This window comes from Macrobrachium nipponense, chromosome 13, assembly GCF_015104395.2.
Source record: "Macrobrachium nipponense isolate FS-2020 chromosome 13, ASM1510439v2, whole genome shotgun sequence".
NCBI lineage: Eukaryota > Metazoa > Arthropoda > Malacostraca > Decapoda > Palaemonidae > Macrobrachium > Macrobrachium nipponense.
In genome coordinates, this window is record NC_087206.1 from 58,431,168 (window position 1) to 58,455,448 (window position 24,281).

The window sequence follows — 24,281 nt, forward strand, 5'->3', positions numbered from 1 at the left end:
ATATCGTCTGGGTTTAGGAATTTTTGACATCTCAAACCCCGCTTATTGTGGTTTGATGGAGTCTTAGTTTATCAAAACAAAAATATCCATGCTAAACAGAAATCATATGATCACATTAGGTATCACGAGTTCTTGAGTTGAGTTGAGTTGAATATAGAATTTAGGCCTAAGGCCATACACTGGGGCCTATGAGGACATTCATCGCTGAAATGGAAATTGACTGTGAAAGGTTGGAAAGGTGTAAAAGGAGGAAACCTCAAAGCAGTTGCACTATGAATCAAGTGTTAGGAGAGGGTGGAAAATAAGATAAAGAAAGAGAATATGAAAGGAGGTATAGTATAAGAGAAGAAAGCGGTTGCAGCTAGGGGGCCGAAGGCACGCTGCAAAGAACCTTAAGTATGTCTACAGTGCACCGCATGAGGTCCACTGAAGGTACTACCCACCTACGGGGATCACGAGTTCTTAAGAGAAAAGAATTACAGCAATCCACCAGTTGATCACACTTTCCCTACCAACACTACGCCTAATACTACACTTTTTCCGGTACTGCATGTGAATGCAGCTATACGTACTGACAAAAGTATGAATATAGACGCACACTGTGAAAATAGATGTGTAGAGTGAAGATCCAGAAATCTGGATGGAAACTAGCTGAGCATTATACATTTACTGATTGGTACAAAGAAAGCGTTGTGTGCTGATTGACAAATTGATGAGGAGTGGGCAGGGTAGGATAGGGGTAGTCAAATGAATCTGGCATAGATGGAGGGAAATTCACACACTGAATAGCCCCATTCTCACAGCTTGCTCTCTGAACTGTGGTGCTGTACTCTTTGTAGTTTGAACAATAGGACGCTGTGGAAACTGTTGCTTTCCTAGGAGCTCCATAGGCTCTGCTTGGGGTCATATCTGTGGTGTGTGATTACACATGGTGACTGCAGCACCACCACCTAAGTAGCAGAAATCTATGCTAAGACTGATGCTGGGTTCTCTAAGTCACAGGTAACTGACATGTACGAAATCCCAGTAGCAACCCTTATGGAGCATTTTGCATTCTAAGGAAGAACTGCTGTCATATGGGCAAGAAGTTGGTAAGCGAAAAATTAGGTTTTCTTACTATGCTTTTAAAATGAACCGGCATTAATATTGCAAAGATTAAAGTTAGTAATGTATCAACTGTCATGAGTGAATTCCGGCCTGCAACTCCCCTACACAAATGCAAAGTTACCAAAGATATGCTCATCATTTGGCTTCCATAACATTCACTAATCATGTACAAAGAATATTAAATAGAAAAAATTCAGTCTAGGAAATAAGGCATCATTTTTCTGTCACTCCTTTTGTTGTTTTTTATTTTGCACTTCCTTTCCATTGTTGATTGGCTTCACTAACAACGCAAACACCTTTATAATTATTGCATTGAAATAAAGTGTACAACTTGAAAAAATGAATGAATGAATTTACCATTGTTGCTCTTTGCTTCATTCCATGCCTTTCTACAGCTGCAGTTGGACGTTAACCAGTTATTTATCGTGGATTTTTAACTGAAACATTTAACTGCTAATCTGGATTGGTAATATCATAATTGTGATATACACTTCTACAATTTAAAAGATGTGAGCAACAGATGCTGTTCAGCAGCCTAAACTACAATATGGAAAATAATTATACCTTTTGTATGATAAAGCTTACTTATATTAGTGCTGTAAAATACTACTGCATGTACAGTAACATGGTTCACTGGCAGTGGTATTTACAGATTAAGACTTTATAACTGATTAGCAAAATATAGGATCGGAGACTTGGATATACTGTGTAAATAAATACTTGTCATTTTCTTTTTTCGACTGCTTGAGGAAGTGGTGGAGTTGTGATTATCTTTGGACATCTTATTTTAATAAGAATAACTTTAATCGTAATTACTGTAAGCAGCAATGACAGTCATTTACTATGATAATTATTACTTACAGTATGCCATGAAAACATAATAGGGTTTGAAAGCGCAGGTGACCAGATCATTCGCAATTGTTTACCTTACGCTATGGCCACGAAATGGAAAAATGTGATCAAAGGCTTCACATCAGCTAATTCACCACAAAGAAAACTGTAAAACTGTAAACAAATAAAGGTACTAAAGACTGTTTCTAGACGAAAGATGACAGGCCCAGCTGTCATTTAGAGATCACATCCCCATCATGAGTTCACTGACCTATATTGGAATTATGCCACTCCTGTTATGTCTAGGTTCAACATGGCCTGTAAAGGATTCAACCTCCTCAAACCATCCAAGTCATGAAAGGAAATTGGTTGGTGATGCTTTGACCAACTCCTTTTGTACTGCAAGGCCCACACTAATATATCTCAGTAGTGATTATCCTGTCATCCAAGGAAGCTCAATGATTTTTTTCTGTGCACTGTACAATGCAGCGTCATTGCATGCAAATTTTGTGCAAGTGTTAATGTTTCCAGTTATTCTGATCATTTTGCTTTCATGTCGTTACTGCTGCAAAGTATTCGTTATTATATATACACATACATTACATACACTAGCTTGAACATTCCTATAGGGCAATCAAATAAGGATTATATACTTCATTACAGGGCAAGAAATAAAAAAAAATAGGACGGGATAACATGTAAATAGAAGCAAAATGCAACTTTAACCTACTGTGTGTGGGGCATCAAAGGTATAAACAACTTGGCCTTCTTTCCATGTTCCCATGGTCATGTCTCTTGCCTCCCAAAGAACAACATCACCACTGCCATCATAATCAATCATCATATCAGCCACATTGTCATCGTTCTTCATGTCAGCAGGCATAGGGTGAAGTAACACCCGTACCCTGTTTGGACTCAACCCAGAAATAGAGTACCTGTAGAACGCAAAAGATAAAAATGGTAAGGAAGAAATGTCTGACTAATGAAAAAAGCATCCATGATACAAACACCAACATCCTACAAGAACCAAGGGTGCATGAGGAGCATAAAATATCGAAAAACTGCAAAAAATGGGATTAACATGATAATCTCTGGCGATAAAAATATTTGTTTATTTGGCCAAATAGTATCTCTCTTTGGAGCTAGCTTACTTGATATTCACCGAAAAAACTTATATAATTATTAACAGGAAAAGTAAATGAATAGTCTAACGTATATTTCATATTTTAGAAGCTTAGAAAATGAACCATTATGGAAAACAGAAGTTCAGAGCTGAACACTAACAACATTTACTAGCACATTGCCAAAATGATAACTACTGAAGTCGCAACTACTTTATTGGTTAATATGTGGAACAATAATTCAAGTATTTTCAATTTATTCACTCTTAGCTTTTTACTTATGATTTGGAACACCATTTACAGAAGATATCCAGTGTATTATTACTAAACTTAATAGCAGAATTATTTCCATCATAGAAAGAAATGACTTAACAAAGGAAACAATTATATTTATTAAAGGAAGATGTAGTTTAACCATCCCAGTGAATCACATTCTTACTCTCTTATGGATGGCGCAATGGAATTTTCCTAAAATTAGCAAGGTAAAAATAAAGATGGACAGAAGTTGGGAGGAGACCAAGCAGAACAAGTGAAAAGTAAAAGCAGGAGGCAATGAACTTTGTTACTGTTTGGATGCTGCAAAGAACCTTTAATACTATATTCCAAACAATGCCTACTGTATGCAAGATGCAACACCTGTACAAAGTTTATCAAAAGCAAATAGTAAACTGAATTAGTTTATACAGATATTTCACTGCAATCTGCAATGTAGCTCCATTATTAAAATCAATAATGGCTGAATGATTATTTCTTACCATTCACTCTGGAAAAATTATAACCCTCGTGTAATGATGTCTGTTAAAATCAGTATATTTAAGTTTCTCTTATGTGGTAAAAATCAGTGCAGATAATATTTTTGCTGTACGGCCGTGGGTGTACTTGGCGACTAAAGTATAATTCAGAGCTTTTCTATGCATTTGTTACTTATGATTAGCATCTTAGTTACGAATCACTAATATAAAAGTTATAACCCTATTTTGCCTATAGTGTTGTAAGTGTAGGTTATTATTACCAAATAGTTAAACAAGATCACCGAGTAAAGTTTCTTTACTCTCATACATCCGCCTCTAGGGATTTGTACTAACATTTAGAGAACCTTGAGACAACTAGACGTATGCTAGCTCCCAATTATGTAAACTAGAATTTTTCATCAAGTTAGCAAATTACAACTGTTTCCCGAGATAGAGAGTATGATTATGGCTTAACGAAATCACAGAGACATAGATTACATATTTTTAACTGTCTCCATATGTCGATGTTTCCTTCTACTCTTGGAAATATATGGCAATACGATCAAAATTTCTACCAAATTCCTGAGAACTATGGGAAAACTGCAACTATTACCGTAAACTGCAAAACTTACCAAAACTTAACACACATGCCAGTGGCCCCTGTTGATGTTTGAACTGGTGACATTAGCATTGCAGACTCAAATGTGGGCCCTTGGTTTGACTTCTTGGGAATTTGAGAGGTTTCAAACATGGCGTAGCCACCTGATGATTAAAAGAAATATCGTAGTTCTGCTATTATGGCTTTTATTAATTTTACAGCTAAAAATTTTCTGCCATTAATTAGTTTAACGAATAGCAAGAATGCCAAAAATCAACCTTAAATAACTTTAAAAGTAGAAAAGTTTCTTATACACAGGTTTCTTTAACCAAAATACAATTGTGATGAAAATTGTTAACGTGCCTGTACTCTTTCAAATATAGTCATTTATGAAAAGGAATACATATTGGGCAAACTAACAGGCAGTACAGAGAATATGTAACATTTGTAGGATCAAGCAAATTGGCAACAAAAGTCTAATGTAACTTACCTAAGCATCACCATAAGTGACATCGTCTTTGGGTCCTCCCAACCAATAAGCATTCCGACCAGCAGAAGCAATCCATTTTAGCTGAGTAACATTAAGGTTACTCCACTTGCACAGGTTTACGTCAGGCATCGAACCAAATTCACACAACTCTGCCAAAATTTCAATCTCATGAAATAAGTGTCCCAAATCTCTAAGGCATAACTAAAGAAGAATAAACATTGCTGTTTTTTCAAATGCAAATATTTAATTAGATTTTTACTTGTCCATGAACACAAGGCGATCCATAAGCTGATATTAAGCTTTATATGGAAGAATTTAAAATGTAGCAGTCAACCAGTTTTTGCTCTTGCACTTGGCAAGATACTGATCCCTTTCCAATGTCATGAAAAATGCCACAACTATACTAACAGACTTCCCAGGCACATTACAACACTTGGAAACACCAGAAGCTATGCCCTCACTGCAACCATTCGCAGTTTAATATAAAAAAAATACAATAAACATGTCACAATGAGAGGCAATCACGCATGGAAAAATCACACACTGACTGGAAAAGAAGAACCAAACTATGACCAGAATTAATGTTTTTACTCTATTATTTGAGTTCCCCTTAAAAATTTACTATAGGAGCAGGATACATCAAAGTATGCATTTAAAGGACATTAAAAGTAAGAGAGATTTTACTCTGTGGAAGGCTAAGCTCTAACAAGCTCCCAGATGAGTGCAGCTTGGTTGAAACAATCCACTTTTCCAGAATGGACTTTACAGAAGTGTCAAATACATCAGAACCAGACATTCTTTTAGATGTTCCAGGTCATTATGTTATTAAAAGCTCAGTACTTGTTGACATCAGTGATGAGTTTTGAAAGATACAATGGAGTGGCCATATGAGGTTGATACCATAGTATACTTTACTGTTCTACCAGCTTTCAGACAACTGAAGGAGGTTGCATTATAACTTCAGTACATTAATCCTGCTGAATTATTACTGACGTGAACACATACTTATGAAAATTATACACCATTCTATGTTCCAAAGTGCCTTCCAAACCTTATTTGAATGCAATGATATTACAAAAAAATTATGTTCACGTCAGAAGTGGAAAAACTTTAATGCAGTGGATATGTAAGGGGAGAAAATGCTAATGGTTATAAACAAGGCCACCTTATTCTAGCAAAATTGCCTCATAAATATAAACAAATTAAAATCGTCAGGAAACATTTTGTTAATAGGTCTCACCAAACTAGCTGGCTGTCATTTTTGCGACTACGTGGTGCTGAATGATTTACAAACATTATTTCCTGAATCTTGAATCATCTGAATCAAGTTTCTGAAATCTGTTAACAGTGATGAAAACCATCCAAAATATCCTCATTTTCCCCTAGAATTAATTTGTGAAACTGAATGAATATAAGAAAAGAGCAGCCAGTCTGAAAAACAAAAGTTTAGATTTTCTCTTCTACAAAGAAAAGGTGCTGTACTGGATTATGTTTAATGAAATGTAAAAATAGGAAGACATTTTACTTAAAAAAATAGAAGATATCTTACTTCATATGAAAGAAAACACGGTTTATGAGGACATTCACTCAGTCATGATAGGAAAGATAACATTTGTTAAGACGGTGATCACACAGCATAAGAAACTGCCCACCCTTGATGGCAGGGGCTGGGGCCTGGAAGTCTCCTTGAATGATTGATGATTTAATAATCATCCTCACAACTACAGTAACTGGTGCAAATATTATAACCTTATTTCAAAAACTATTTTGAGGCTAAGAATCACTCATTATCAATTATGTGATACTTTAGAGCTTAAAACTTTTAATTAAGCACTTGTGTTCATGGATACAAGGAAATAAAGTAAATTTAACATTCAAATCAAAATAACCAAAATAATTCATTTAGTCCTAATTAGTTGTATATTACAACTTTACTGTTTATTAACTAAACGTTTTACAGCATAGAAGTAGCTCTAAATAGCTTTTCTAACCTTCAAATATTATGTGCACTATTGCAATATATTCTACTGTGCTTAGTTAGGTATTGTCTGAAACTTAGTCTGAATTAAGCATGATTCAAGCTGAACTAGAGCAAGCACGTAAATACTTAGAAAACTATATAATATCTAGTTCAATAGCGTTTAAATTTTTATACTTTATATACAATAAGCTTGTAGAAACTTTTTGTCATACATTTGATCCCAGTCAAGTATGACTAAAGACGAAGTGATTACAAGGCATTCCATTATCAGAAAAATTTATTATATCTCGAAATAATGTACTCGACATGAGCAGACTGAGCAGTACGAAATATAGTTATTTCTGAGAATTGACAAACACTTGAGGGCAAAACTTTGTTGCAACTCAGAACTACAAAGCCCATAAGTTTTAATAAAAAGACTACAAAAATATGTGGAACCATTTCAAAATTATATCCTGTAAATTTTTTAATTTTAAAAACCTGGACCACAATAATTTGTGGCAACGCATTCAATTATATTCCTGTAAATATTTTACCCTGGACCACAATAATTTAGTATCATTAAGAATTGCATGATGTGGCAGCACTTTTGCCTTTCCCATCTTAATTTTGCTTTTATTATTATTATTATTTCACATATTCCTGTCTCCCTTGCTATCCATAGCATGCTTATTCCTCACTAGAACACCTGGTATAACAATTCTCCAAACTCCTTTGAATGATTCTCAAAACTCATTTCCAAAAGTTAAAGTCACCACAATTGATGACATTTTTGCTGGATAGAAATGCGGCCTGAGCCATTGTCTTGTGGAAGTGGTAGACGTCCTTAAATCTTTATTTACCTTTTAAAGAGGCTGTCATCTTTCATGCTATGTCCAGCAGGTCTGGCAATAATCGTTAAAAAGTGTCAGCTGTGTCGGGGGAGCCATACGATTCAGTATCGCCAAATTATGCCGGAAATCAGTGTCTATCCCCAAAGTTCTCATTCCCTCGGTGAGATGAGACGACATATGACTAACTAGTATTATTCAAGCCATTGCTGAATTCTTTCAGGGGCAAAGAAAGCTTCAATGCCATCATCAAGAAGAAAGAATATTGTTGAAAACGTCAAAATTCCACGCATTTTCATCTAACGGCAAAGTAAACATGTTATATTTCTAATTGAAGGAATAAGGAAAATCTCACCCTGTGATACTGGAAGTTATACTCACTGAACACCCCCAACACACTTTCCTAATGCTCTTGCACCAGCACACAAAAGTTGACTGTCTCTTACCAGATAGGAATTTATTGCAACATGAAAGTTGTAAGCATTTAGAGACCGTACTATTCTTTCCCTTGTCTAAAATGACGGTAACTTTTCTATTTACCTGGTTAAAGATATTTATCTACCTGGTTCATGTTATTTTGTCTAGGATGACTCTGTTAAACTTATACACTTGATTAGAAGGAATCAATAGTTGTCTTATATTTGTTTGTTCTTTTGTGTAATGAAATCCTTGTTTTGTTTTATTGATTACGCGTCTTGGCGTTTTTTCTAGGATTCGGGTCAGCACAACGAAGTCATATTCTTATTAGAGGTGGACTTTAAAGGGACTTTGATATCAGGTTCTTTGGTGGTCGTATTTTCACCACAATTTGTACCGCATATTGCACTGTTTTCTAATAAATATGGTTACATCAAATCATTTATTACAATAATTCAGATTTTGACAACACTTATTATAATTAAGAAGGGAATAAAAAGAAAAAGGCTCTTTAATCTATAATAGAGATCTTAGCAGAATAACTACAAAATCTTCCGATTTTCTTAGTACCTGCAAAACCGCCTCTGTCAAACACTTACACATGTGTAAATCAGTTCAAATAAACTAAATTAGTATTTCATTCAATTAAAAACTACTTTAGCTTCCTTATTCACAATGAACAAAGCGTAGATGGGCCTATCTAATAGAATGTTATGGCTTCTCTCAAAAATAACTGACATAAAATTCCTCTAAAATAAGTGCAATTCTACTTGAAAATTCTGACCTTTCCTGCTTTCGAAGCTGTAAGGAATAACGTCTAAAGATATGAGCTAACCAATTCTTTGTCATGAGAAATGTATTTCATATGCGGTTATCAGTGTGCCTTGGAAATCACAATGTAGATGGTAGTCTCCTTAAGATTTTCACAGCTCCTTTACGGTCCCGGCAACAACACCGTCTTCCTTTTAATTTTCATCTGTTACCTTTAGCTTCTTCCTAATTAGCCCTTGAACTTCTTTTAATTCACTGAGTTCTATTTTTAGAACGGATGTGTGGTTTCTTCGTCTGGCTGTGCTACTATTTACTAATGAAAAGGTAGAGAAAGCAGAACAAAAGGAAAATTTCACGCCAGTGAATTCATAGTCCTCCTTTCTTTGGCTTATACCTAGGTCTTATAACCAAGCTGTGGGTGACTTAACTACCAAACCGGACCAGTTTTTACAAGGAATTCGCCATGTTTCTTTTTCAATATCCATTAATATTAAATATCTAGCCTTGTATCTAAAACCCATGTATAGTGCTCTTGAAAAAGGAAAGTCTTTGGTAACTTTAGGAATTTTATCAGTAATGCCTAGTATCCCTTTCTCTCATCATATTTCCCTTTAATTTAAAAATACAGTTAATACAAATATGACACTCAGTATCTAACATCAAGGAAATTTAGAATATGTGAGCAATGAACTGCCTATTGAGGGTGAAATAAAATAAATATCATGGCAAGCCATCACCCTTGTAAAGTAAAGTCAGTCCTAAGTACTAGCAGCCCAAAGCTAAGCATCACTGAGTCAGCAATAAAATGGGAGAATCACCATCAAAAGCAAAGGCCACTTCTGTCATTTGTTCACGAGAAAACAAAAGAAGACAGCAATGAATCCATGGTCTCCCTAAATAATCTACCTACATGGCCCTGATCAAGCCTTCTGAGAAGTAATTCATTGCTTCACATATTTGTTTGAAAAGTCTGTATAAAGTTAATTGCCAAATATAGCAAGAGGCCTGATCTAAGTTTAAACTTGTGACTAAGATATGGCAATTTCTAGCCTATACTTTATATTCACATCATTCCCAAATTTAAAGGGATACTTATGTAAAAACACAATTTGGTTACAGAGCATTAAACAGAAACAGTCAAATAGCCCATCCATGATTTTGCTGTAAAATTGATGTAAGCCAAGGTTTTATTTGTCCATTTCATAAACAGATATTGTTGAAGCTCACTGAAACTACAGAAAGGTAGCTCCAGTTAAGTTTTTTAACTTTTATCAGTATTATGTATATTCAATAGACTGAATATGATCTTTGTATACAACTCCTTGCATAAAATATCTACTGCATAAGCTCTTTACTTTGAAATACACTGAGATGTTCAAATCATCATGCAATTAAGAATTGATAAGAGATAAAAAAGACAACTACCTGCATAACTGAATTTTAATATGTAAACTGTTGAGTTGTATACAGAACAACAGATTTTTTAACAAGTTCAACTTAGCACCGAAACAAGGTACATCAATTTTGCACAGAGAATAACGGCAAGGCACAGAACATTAATTTTTATGGCCTTCCACAAGATGAAACAATGGATTCTATATGCGAATTATGTAACATCACCGGCCGCAAAAACAAGGATGCAAGCTAAGTGAAAAAATCTTTAATGGTTTCATTCCATATCAATAACAAAATGCAGAATTAAAAAAACTGTGAACAGTATAACTAATAATGGAAAATCGCACTAAAACAAACATTTCTTCCTTATATCATAAATTTGGTTTACTCATTTTTCTGGAGGCAAGAGCAAAGTCAAAGATTAAGCATAAATTTATCATAAGCATAGAAGGTTCTAAAGAAAGACATGCAATGCAGGTTTCTGTAAGGGTAAGGTGGGTCTTTAAATGTTGCAAGTCATAATAGGTTGGTGTTCTATGTCTCGCAGGAAAAAAATTTCGCAATTTTTTTTTTTTTTTTTTTTTTTTTTTACAAACATTCCTGATTGTAAACAAATTACGGTTCGTTCTAGCTGACGATCGTCACCGCGAAAGCACAAATAAGGTTCCCACAGTGGCAATATAGTAGATGAAAGTAAAAGTTGTGAAGCCTTTTAACTACAACTTTTTCTCTCTAAGAGCTACTTCTAAAAGCAAGAAGAAAAAAGCTGCTTTTTATTACAAAAGCTCTCAATCTAATGAGCTAATAGAAAGCTTCCAACCATAAGCCAGTTTATAGAGAAGGAATGCCGAGGGAATTTTGTCATTCATCTCCTCTTTTTCTAAATTGCTAAGGGTTTTCACTACCTTCAGCTGGTGGCTCGCCGTCCAGTTGGCGGCTACTAGTCTGAACAGTTGGCAACAGCCTCTCTGTCTCTGGTTCAGGAGGTTCAGTCAGCCTCTCAGTAACGAGAGGTGCTTCAGTTGGTGCTTTGGGCTCTGGTATTGGTGGCAGTGTTGGAGATAATGAGGGATCCTGCTCTAAGGGTGGAGGAATATCTAAGGATCCTCCACTGGAAGGGACATCAGGAATGGCACTCGCACCTTGTGGTTAACGTTATTTTATGAACGATCAGAGAGCAGAGAGCTTAAAAAAAACTGCGTATATTACAACCTTCTTGTTAGCAACATTAGTTGCATTGTTGTTGATGAAAAATTTCAGAAATCTTTATGTCGGTGTATCCTTTCCTTTTCGCATTATGTTTAAAATGTTATGAACTAAAAAAAAATTGGCATTGATCATCTAACACTACAAGATGATAGTTTAGGAAAATTAATATTGTGTAAAATGCATTGTGATTTTTTAAATCCAAATTCTTTTTATGAAAAATCTAAGTTTACAGAAATTACTAAATTCAGTTGATTTCATGACTGTTAGATGTGAATACTATTGCAGTTATTCATGTTTGACCATAAATCAAAATAGATACCTTCTACTTGTGATAGTGCCCAAAATACAAATACAGTATATATTTGAGAGAGCTCATGAAACATTTAAATATTTCTAATTGTTAATTCAGAACTGACAGTAGATCAGTTTTATTGGTGGATGCCATGAATTTGACCTTTTGGATATAGGTCAGATATTGCATGTTAATGTGCTAGGCTGATTTATGGATTTCCAAAGGAAATGGATTTTTGCTTTAAGTATTGAGCAGAGTTTTCACAAGATGGCTGTAACATAAATTCATTTTTATTAGTGAAAGTATTACAACAAAATATATAAATTTATGCTTCTTACACCATCAGAAAGTTAAATTAAAAACTTTGAAGATTATAAAATTTGGCCTGAAATAAATGAGCATAAAATTGTCACAGCAAACTGCAAAAAAAAGCAACTAAACATTACAGTAAGCACAGCTATATACTGTATAGGCAATTCAAAACCGGCGAACTACAACACAGCAGGAAACTAAACATCGTCAAAGAACACATGATAAAATTGTATACTTTTGTAAAGTATATATACAGCGTTATCTATTAACAAATTGAAATACATTTGACGATATGAGGTTCTGATATTATTTCTTCATCTGGTTAGAGGGCAATTTTACCAAATTTTTAGGATCATCAAATCACAAAAGTTTATTCCAAAAGCAAAGGACGTTAGCTTAATATTAAAAATAACTGACAGAACCGACAACATTAATGTTTTCTTATCCCAAAGACGCATCTAAAGTAATGAAGCGACATAATCCGGTTACCTTCTTCAGCCGCAGCATCCTGACGTTTGTGTCGGACCAGCACAGAATCACTGTCTGTCTCCTCATTTGTGGCTTCCTTCCCATCATGGTCATCCTGTAAGAAAATAAAACTTATACAGAATTATAATTTGAAGACTACTGCATTTTTCTGAACTGTAAAACATGTCATAATCACACGTCAGTTACCTCTTTCTCCAAAATGGTTGAAGGTAAATCAATGACTGCAAGTGGAGAATGAACCTGTTGCAAAATGTTAGGCAACTGTGTGAAGCACTGGATAGTCGATGACTAATATTCACCCTGTTTGTGAAGTCTGTACAACACCTTACGGAAATGTGTTCATGACATGTTTTACTGTATCGTGAAAGAAAAGCCATTACGCTCGAAGTTTCACAGCTGAAGCCAAGTTTAGCAACCAATCACAAAGTCCCCTCACAGTCACACGCCCCAGAGGATTTGGAAGATGTCTTCCTTCGGACAGCTGAATGCCAGGCTCCTTGCTTAACAGGTGATAAACAAGTCAATTACTAGTGCTCCTCAAACCTCACATTACCTTTCCTCTACAAACCGCTGCAGAAACTGAGAGTGAGAACGAAAGTTAACACAACACAACGACGTCTTCATTTGGTTTTTAAATTATCATTATGGCATCTTGGTAGCTAATTCATTTTAGCAGAGGGACCAACGAGGGTTGGTTTTTCCGTTAGTGCTATGCAATTTGAGTGTTGCACGGTGTAAGAGGGAGAGGGATGTCCTTGAACCCACGTGAGTTCATCTTTAGCTTTATCCCTGAGAATTAGAACGAAAAGAGTCAAGATTGCATCCCAGGTCTGATTGACATCTTGACTACAAATCGTTTTTGAGAATTTTCAAAATTCACGTTGGACAGCAACTCATACTGTGAACTCTAAAGTAAACAGCTTTATTTGGCTTTTCAGCCCTTTCACCCCTAAATTATCTTCATTCTTCAGAGCTCTATCGTCCATACCACCTGCAGGAATTTATGAAAATTAACTTATTGTTATTTTACTTTTTTTAATATTCGCCATGTTTCGGTGGAGATTTGTTCATCCTTTCTGTTTCTTCTGCAGCAAAATAAACCAAAAGTCGACAAGCTACAAGTAATATCAATAAAAAAAGAAGGGGACTACTCTTAAATACCCTTAAAGGGAAGTTGACTAAACAAGGAAATTCCATAGAGTCAAGGGAGAGAGGTATTTGGGTCAAGAGATTTTTTATGTTTCATGACGAACACTCCTGACAACCTTTGTCTCACCTAGTTAAAGTGACCTGTCATTAGAGCAACCGTTTCCGCATTCTCTCTCTCTCTCTCTCTCTCTCTCTCTCTCTCTCTCTCTCTCTCTCTCTCTCGTCAGCAGAGTTCGATATTTATAATACCGAGATATAATTAGTTCCTTGCTATACAGGTAATAGATATATATGTAGAATTAAAACTGCGCAGTAAAGCTTTAGATAAGCATATGGGTTATTACAGTCCGTAAACATACGTACGGCAAACTTTAATATTATATATATAATATATATATATATATTATATATAATATATATTATATATATATATATATAGATAGATAGATAGATAGATAGATAGATATAGTATATAGTATAGTATATATATATATATATATATATATTTCTATTTCTATATATGTGTGTGGTGTGTGCGTGTATATGTATATATAATATATGTATATATATATATATATATATATATATATATATATATATATATATATGAACAAAGTTACAGCCACGAAGGAAAATTGAAACACTGGAGATGCTAAGTACTTTCGTCGTATTACCAAGACATGGTCACAGCAACTAAAGATATACAGAAGCAAGGGCCTATTATATAGGGAATACAAAAAAGTCAGGAGGTCACAAAGCGGTCAACAAATTAAAATCGAAATCTACTTATTGGTAATCCTCTTTATTCTGTCTTTCAATTACTTCTGGAACATATGTTTTATTACCGGGTCAAAAGAAAATAATCCTTGACTTACATTAAAATTATTCACCCAGGTTAACTGAATCAAAACAGATTCTAGCAAGTTCCATGAAATGGTTTCGTTACAACGTGACAACATTTGGCTTTGCGTCTTATGTATTCGGTGGGACTTTTCACTTAAATGTAAAAATAAAGCATTATTTGTCTGACCTGTTCTTACTGAGTATTTATGCTGTTTTATTCTGGTGTTCAATTCCGCAACATCTGAGTGGCATTTTACGACACTAGCCACTATACATAAGTAATAAAATCTCATTTTATTTATTTCTAGTACGTAATCAGAGTAAACTTTTTAACAACTAGCCAACTGATGTCACCATAGTTTTCACCAACATGAACGAAAATTCCAGTTCTCCTGTGATATCTTACCTTTTTTGTGCTGTTCTATTCGTTTTTCCAGTGATTTTAAAAGTTTCACATGACCTTCAGGTGTTTGATATACAAATCCTTTGCTGCTGCCAAAAGATTTCTGTATAAGAGCTTGTTTCGGTGTATTATTCTTAAGGAGATGAGATACATCTTAGAAATTGCTACTGTACGGTAGTACTGGCAGATCTTTTGCGACACGTGTGTCTCTCTTCTTATCTTCATAAAATATCCTTTTCGCCACTCTTGATGCATTATCTAACATAGATTCAGAATATTTCAAATTCTTGACTTTATTCTTACCCACTTCTGTTTAAAATCTATTCAAGACTACATATTCGTAATTCATTTACTTGATTGCTTTGGACATAATTAAATGGACATTGGCAGAAATAATGGTGGATTTTCTGTACACGTTATGTTTAACTCATGAATATTTCCGTACCTTAGGCAAACCAAAGAAGGTAGAATACCGTCATTTTCTATTTTCATGGCATATATAACGTCAATTTCTTCCACTCTGTATCAGTCCTCTTAATAATAGTGTAAGAACTATAGACGAAACCTTTAAGGATCTATAACCATTATTTCACCTTTCTTCCCTATATACATCGCATATAACAATATAACTATATATATACATATAAATATATATATGATATACTAATAATATAATATATATATATACTAAGATCTATATATATATAGCTAATATATATATAGGATCTACTATAATATATATAATATATATATACACTATAATATATATATAATATCTATAATTTTATATAATATATATATACAGTATATATATAATAAATATATATAATCATATAATATATATAATATAATTTAAATATATATATATATTATATCTATACTATATATACTAATATATATATATCATATATATATATATACTATTATACTATATATATACTATACTATATCTCTAATAATATACAATATTAAATAATAATACTCATATACTAATCCAACCATATATTATATTGTGGAAACGAAATTAATACACGATCACGTGTTCACAGAAATCATAATTCCCTTTCCACATCGGGATCGAACCCAGAGTTTCTCACAATGAAATTCTTTGCATTAAACATACAAAAATATTTGTTTCCAAGTCAAACTTAAAACCTAGGTACTGTTTGTGGTGTCCGTTTTTGTCGCCTTAAAAGAAAATCTAAAGCTCCCACAATCTCATACAGAAAAAAACTGGAGCCTACCAAACTCGTGATATGTCCGACCTTGATTTGGTCACCGCATTCCCCACGTACCTTTCCTGTGAAACACTTACATTTCCCTGCCCCCTTCTTCGTATCTATACTATAAAGCCCTTCTTTCACAGGTGGCTCAGATTAATGTCCTCCCTGGTATGTTTATGCAAGCACGAAAGTCCACGCAATCCCATTAATTTTGACATATTGCCATAGCTCAATTCAGGGTAATCAAGTACATAAATAGATACGTCATCGGAGGGCATTATACATCCGAAATTAAAGCATCTTGCGTCAATTTCCTTAATACACTCTTACTTTCTGAATATCTTACACTTTCCCACTCAATTGACTTCTATTTAGAGTTTTTGGAAACAAATAATTCCATATAGACAGTGAATAAAAGCTTTTCATATTCTACCATCCACTTCTAAATGATGAAAATATATAAGAATGACCGTAAAATTCATACCTTGTTCCCAGAACTAAATGTCAGACACAATGCTCGGAATATTCATTCAGAAATTCCAGCCTCGAATCAACCTTTTTAATTGCCTCATCACAGGAAGAGAGAGAAGAGAGAGAGAGAGAGAGAGAGAGAGAGAGAGAGACTCGGCTAAAGTGTATAAATTCCGTGCCATGAAGAGAATATATACAGTAAACGCCAATCCTGCGTAATCTCGGGAAAATGACCAGAATAATTAACCTTCTTAGAAGGGTCAAGGCTTCATAATAAGAAACCCAGAGCCAGCTAATTCGAAGAAATGGCCTAACGAATCACCCTAATAGAAAAGAAACAGTCAGAATCTGAAAGAGGGCGGTCGATTTTTTCTTTCTCTCTTCTACAAACGTAATTCTTTCTTTGAATAAGTTTTTACAGCATTACCGAAAGAGAAGCATTGATTTCATACTCAGATTCATCATTATGATTAATATTACTATCAATTATTACCTTAATATTTATTTTCTTTTAACTAAAATACTTTTTTTTCACTTCCTTGAGATTACTTCAGTGCTTTGGAAACCGGTTTCAAAACTCATAATGTTCAAGTCTATTTTTTAACCCCATACACGAGTACGGTTGTCAAGAAAACCACAGATATCCTTTTTAAACCGAAGTACTCTTAGCTATTCCCGCTAACCAATAGAAATGATCAAGCAGAACGCTTTTTCTAGTCTCCTTTTGACTGACTGAACTTCCTGCAAAAAATCTGAGAAGACGTAGCCGGAAGGAAGAATTCCCCTCATCCACATTTTTATGTAGGGCAAACCTATAGTAATCAGGGTGGCGGACTATTAATGGCGTTTCCGTGCGATAGAACCATTTGTGAACAAATGAGAGAGGAAAAATAAAGGGCTCAATGAGAGAGGTGGGGGAAGGTGGGTGGTTTGTCGTCACAGCTACTAATAATAATAACCTAAGGAACGCTATTCTCTCTCTCTCTCTCTCTCTCTCTCTCTCTCTCTCTCTCTCTCTCTCTCTCCTAGTCTTTGCTGGTGTTAATTTCTTCAAAATAAAAGATTGAGACGCAGTTGACTACTAGAAATCATTGAATATTTAAGAATTATCTTCCAGTAACGAGCCAGGTCTATCGTCACAATGCAGAGCATACGTTACCAAAAGAAAATATAAAAAAAAAATAACTTAATAAAGCTCAATACCGAAATTAATCCTTCAAAAAATTGGAATTTCAAAGCTATTTGCGCTTCCCATACCACGGGCCATACACGTATTTATGAAGCTTAATCCGTTGGGGTCATGTGCAAATCGCAGGTTTACGTAAGTACGGGTTCTTATGCAAAAAATGTTTTAAGCAATCCTGGAAATGCACGCAAGGCTGTTATTTTCAAGCGATGACTCTCCTGACCCCATCCATCTACCGCGCCGCCTTACCCCCGGTAAGTATTGACTGCTTTGGTCAAGCATTTTGACAAACTGCCGGCTTCCAATGTTTACGTTTGACTCTCTTTCTGGTGTAATTATGGACATCCTTTCCCAGAATAGCCTAAGTCGTCTAAATTTTCTTCATTTCTTCATAAAATGTATTTTTAAACCATACATGTACGTCTCCCGTCTGTTTCGTTGCTCAAAAAGTCTAAAGCATTTATCAAATTCTTAAAATATATTTTGGTAATATTGTACCTATATTTATTTTAATAAAGACAGAAAACCCTGATTGTACAGCAGAGTCATTCTAAAGCATGCATTTGCATACATTAAAGATGTTAATTGAACTTCACGTTAGTTAATGAAATAACATAAAGCTGCTATCATGCAAGATCAACCTGTGGATTGGTGTGTTTTGCATGAAAACAATTATGGGGTCTGCGTTTGATGATAAATCAAACACACCATGATGTGAAGTTCATTTTAAAATCTTCCATCATATTCAGCCCAAGATATGAAAAAGAGTAAAGCGTCCAGTTCTGATACTGTTGACATGGGTATTTAAAACAACCCAAGTCAACAGTAGCAGAACTGTCTGCCCTCATTCTCACTTTTTTTTTATTTCTAAAAGGTAAAATTTTTATTTCTGTAAATAAAACGTTTTGCACTTGTCATCGCCTTGTTTCTTGTCAAAAGTGAATCTACTGAAGCCACACCTGATTTACCTTCGAAAAATGAGAGCTAATGTTTTTGCATTCAGTTTTCAGGGATCTAGTACAGTCAGTTTAGGTCAGAAAAGTCTTTGAAGCCCTGGAGGTTGGTCCATATTTCATCATTCTTTTGATGCTGTGAAATCTTTCTTCTGTTTTTTAAGGAAGATACTCAAGTCCCTATATCCTTGGCTACATTGGAACCCTTGAGATTTTATCCGATTCTGAAGTGGCGGTATTTTGTCGTATGACGATGTGATTCGTAGAATATGCACCAAAAGTTGTCAATTCAAAATAAGCAGTTGATATCATGATTCGGATAACAAAAGTTGAATAAGGGACAAAGTTAACATCCACAACAATTCTAAGAATGAAAAAATTATTATAAAGATATATGGAATAATTTGTAGAAACGTGATGACTTATATGATACCATTTTGTTTATGTTTTCAAGAAATATATAAATCACGGATGGTAATATTTTTTGCAGAGCTTCAGGAAAATATTTTTGAAGAATAAAATATCCCGATGAAAGGCTGGAAAGGTGTGTGATTTCTCAGTATTATACAACAGAGGCAAAACATGCAACAATATGTTTCTCTTATCCCAGAAGAACCAGAAACAATCCCATACAATTGTTGTAAAACCTGTTCATTAGAAAACGAAGGGGGATTGAGCATATTACTTGCAATAACGATATTCAATGCATTAAGGAATTACTGTTGAGTGGACTTGCTTAGTTACAGAAGTCCATCCACCATTTCAAAATGTGCTTTGTTAACTCTGACGGAGAAACTGTATGACTTCAAAGCATATTTATCAAATATGTAAATACTTCTAACATAACAAAAATACTCCTTTTCTGATAAGCTTGTGATAAATTGGTGCTTATTTTCATTATGTCAAACGTAACTGGAATATACTATGCATTACAATAAAATTAATCCTGACTGAATTTGATTATAAATGTTCTTGATTATGGTGGGGAAAAAAATCCCACGATGTCAAACTTTAAACTGTTTTAAGCAAGTCTCAACTGAGTGAATGTCAAGCTTTTCCTTGAGAAGTTGGGTTGAGAGAGAACTTCTTGTTAAAGGCAAATTGAGGATAAGCACTATTCTAAGTTTTTGTGGACAGAAGCAAAAGAAATTTCTATTGTCCTTATCAACAACGTAGTTTGTAGACAGTTAAACTACTTGAAAATGTTTATGAATAATCTAAGAGGTTACAGACAACAATATCTTCTTCTTAAGCACTTTATATGTAACCCAGACTCTACGCAACGCTCGTACTTCCCCTTTTCATCATACGGTAAATTCACGACGGATCAATAGGTAAGTCACGCATGATATCGATTTCTCATTAGGGGCTTGAGGGATTTAGAAAGATATTGAAGAAAAAGAAGGAAACAAATGAGGGCCGAAAATGATGTAGGAAATGAGGGTAAATATATAGATAAATCGAAGATTCATCATTAGCTAGACCAGAATATCCTGGTCAGAAATATCGCATTACAAAAGCCAAGTAACAGGACGTTCTTTCCTGTCCCATGGTGGGAACTGGTTTGTTTAGATCTGTTCCATTTGGCAAAAAAAGATTAAAATGCAAAAGTTGCGAGTCAGCATTTTCAGTGGGTGAAAAATGAAAGACTATTGAAACCTTTTACAACATTGTGCAAATTCAGATCTCTTAAATTAATCACACTAACGAAATGACAAAGATAACGCTAAACTCTACAGTAAAATGACTTAGAGGAACGTTTTCCGTTTCCTCTCTCCCTTGTTCATGAACGATCGGACGTACACGTCCTTCTCGGTAACAAATTTAAACCTGTTGTTGAAAACAAGCAAAACATTCTGTTCCTTCCCGTCGCAAAGATTAATTTCTTACCCTCGTCCTTATGTTTCGTAACTGTCTTGGTAGTTTAAACTTCTTTCTCCAAATACATTCCTCCTTCATCACGCTTCTACACTTCTGATACTCTGTGCGCCGTCCCTCTGAAGCATTCAGAATTGCCTGTGCTTTCGCACGCGCAAAATAAATTCCCATTTACATCAACTCATGTACGGTTGATTTTGACTGAGCCGAATTCCTGGTAAGGGACTGAGAGGATTAACAAAAAAAAAAAAAAAAAAAAAAAAAAAAAGACCGAAGTGTAGGCTAGATATTCCAGCACAGATGTACTGCATTACATGCATACATATAAATGTATGCATATGTAAATATATATATATATATATATATATATATATATATATATATATATATATATATATATATATATATATATATATATAATATATATATATATATATATATATATATATATATATATATATATATATATATATAATATATATATATATATATATATATATATATATATATATATATTATATATATATGTGTATATATATATATATATATATATATGTATATATATATATATATATATATATATGTGTGTGTGTGTGTGTGTGTGTGTGTGTGTGTGTGTGTGTGGTTATCCAATTGTTACCATTTAAGAGCACGTTTCTTGAAGGTTAAAATCATTCGCTCAAATGCATTGCATAACAGTAACAAGGCTGCTAGACCATGTTCTCTCCCTTTCCACATCTCCACGCTGGCACAGGAATGGAAGCCATACTCTAAAACTCTATTGGCAGCTTTTCCTCGTCGCCAGGAGAGACTTGAATCCTGATACAGAGTTCATCACTTGATTCACAGTTCAGAGAGATGACGCGCATACAAACTCACGCACACACATACATACACACTCACACACGCGCATACACATTACGCACACACATGTATATACTTATATATAGATATTTACTACTTATATAAATAAATATATATATATATATATATATATATATATATATATATATATATATATATATATATGTATATCATATATACATATATATATATATATATATATATATATATATATATATACATGTATTAGTTCTGAATTCGGAGAATTTTAGAAAGTTTTAATTGCAGCATATCAGTGGACGAAATCTTTCCTATACTAAATAACTTCCTAAAAACAAAACCAGAAGAATACGAAAGGACGAGAATGCTAATAGACTAAATTCCAGGGCAAACATTCCACTCCATTTAATGGAGACACTTAGCATACCATGTTAGTCCTCATGTCATTCCACTCTCCGGGAATGCCCTATAAAAAAGGGTAATCCTCATTCCACATGAGGACAAGGAAGACGACATAGTTCAGTGCCGCGACAGATTTTTTTTCTTCCAAAATATGCATCGAACTTGATTACAAAAGTTGAGGATAGTGTCACCAATTCTGCATATTTTGAGCCTTTATCACTAGCGAAGGCAGCAGAGAATTAAAATAGAATAATACGACAATTCAGCTCTGGAATGTTGTTCGTGGCACACGCCATGTAGATGTTACGAAAGTTCAGCAAATATTCGGCAATACTAACGAGCAAGTATCCTGCAAGGATCGCCTTTCTGCAGTCCTTCCATCCTTCCATTCCAGAAGCTGGTTCCCGGGTCAGTAGACTTCTTCTCAGATCCCTGTAATTTTCATTGTCTTTATTCTCGATTTGAGAAGCATAGCAGATACATCATAGTTCTCTTTATATATTTTTAGATAGGTTGCAACGATTGCACTCTCTTTATAGACAGGATAAGATCTTTCTCGATGTACGAAAGAAATTCGAGACGGATATTCGTAGCTTGCAATAATTGTCCTACACTGTGTCATAAGATTTACTATAATAGGACTTTTTTTTTCATCATTTCATTCAAGCCCAAAAACCTTCAATGACTTTGTTGTTCTCAACAGGTATTTTAAACAAAAAAAATCAAACTACAAATCCTCCAAACAGTTAGAATTGCTGATAGCTTCGCATTTTGCTTTGTTTTGGCACGTGACCCAGACTGAGGTGTTGGAAGGTATTCGCCAGGGCATACAAAAGGTCGTGATTTCAACCCGTGCCCCACAAACGTCATTTGGTTTTTGATCACTCATTTTGACCCCTTCACCAGTTCGCAGAGTCAAATTTAAAATCCCTCTGACACTTACTAGTCGTTATTTTCAGTGTAGTCACTGTAGCGTAATCCAGGTTTACGTTTACGTCTGCAAGGGAGTGACGGTCGATTTCTTATTCTGTATGTGTATTAGTCTCTCGCCTACCAATTCTACCCATACTGTGGCAACTGACAGCCGAGCTTTTTTCAGTGATTTTCTTCAGTTACTTATTTTGCTGGTTCCGAAATCCTGACCTTGTGGGGCGATCAATTCGATGAAGCCTTAGTGGTTATTACTGAGGTTCAAGGTCCATCTTATTCTATGATTTATTTATTTTTTCACATCCAACCCTTGGTTAGATTTCTGCTTATCATCCACCTGGTTAAAAGATTGCCCTTTATCTCCCAACTCTTATGTTGTGAACATTTTGAATGAGATCACATAACTTTGTCAAACTCAATGTCTGAAAGAAACAGGTACTACCTGTTACTCTGTCTCCTCCTCCGTCCATTTTTTCTTTTTTTTTTCTTTTTTTTTACATTTTCCTAAGAAAACGTATTTACTCGCTCGCTGTTCTCGATATTCTGGCCGTTCGGTTTACTTCAATTGTATTTTGGAAGTATTTCAAGGCACATTTAATCATTCTTAACCATTATATAAAGATAAAGATATATATATATATATATATATATATATATATATATATATATATATATATATATATATATATATATATATATATATATATATATAGTATGTATGTATAGGATATATATATATATATATATATATATATATATATATATATATATATATATATATATATATATATATTCGGAAATTCCCTAAGGAATTTCTGAAAATCTAGAAGGCTGTAACCTTCAGATGCTAACCACTCCGAAGGGGGGAAAAGTTTGCAGTAAAAATATAGTTTCATATTATGCAAGAAAATCTTTACTGTGTCAACGAAATTTGCACGAAAAATCAAAACTGCTCTATGAAAACACTCATTCTGTCAAAAACAAGAATGAGTTAGACTGCCTTTTCAGGAACTTTAGTGAAACCGCATTCTAATGAGCAGTATAGTGTCCCAGTCAATGTGCTAACACCCGAGGAAGTCAACATGTGGCGCCAGTTATTAAAGCATATCGAGTTCCAGTGAACTGGTTTGCACCTTTGCACCAGACAGCAAGAGTTCCTTAGAGGTTGGACCCAAGTTACTGCTTTCAATTTTTTTTATTTGGCAGCTAACATTTAGAGTGTATTATAACTATACTTTATTTTTTTCCATCTGTCCTGTGGTGGTCGCGCATGGTAACACTGCGTCCCGGGCTTTAAAGAGTTACGCTATGTGTAAGTTTTAGGTAAATAAAAGGATATCTTTTCTGTACATTTGCAACTGAAAAGTGTTTTAATAATTTACTGTATGCGAATTACACCGTTAATATTCGAAATAGGATGTTATTT

General features: G+C 34.3%; 1 protein-coding gene across 1 annotated transcript in view; it reads right to left on the minus strand.

Annotated features, from left to right (window-relative positions):
• Window positions 1–24,281, minus strand: part of LOC135225803 (MAM and LDL-receptor class A domain-containing protein 1-like) — a 104,762-nt gene that overhangs the window by 43,434 nt on the left and 37,047 nt on the right. The window contains 5 exon segments of the mRNA XM_064265299.1: window positions 2,669–2,873; window positions 4,423–4,552; window positions 4,875–5,027; window positions 11,178–11,414; window positions 12,575–12,668. Coding sequence (XP_064121369.1) covers window positions 2,669–2,873; window positions 4,423–4,552; window positions 4,875–5,027; window positions 11,178–11,414; window positions 12,575–12,668 — 819 coding nt within the window.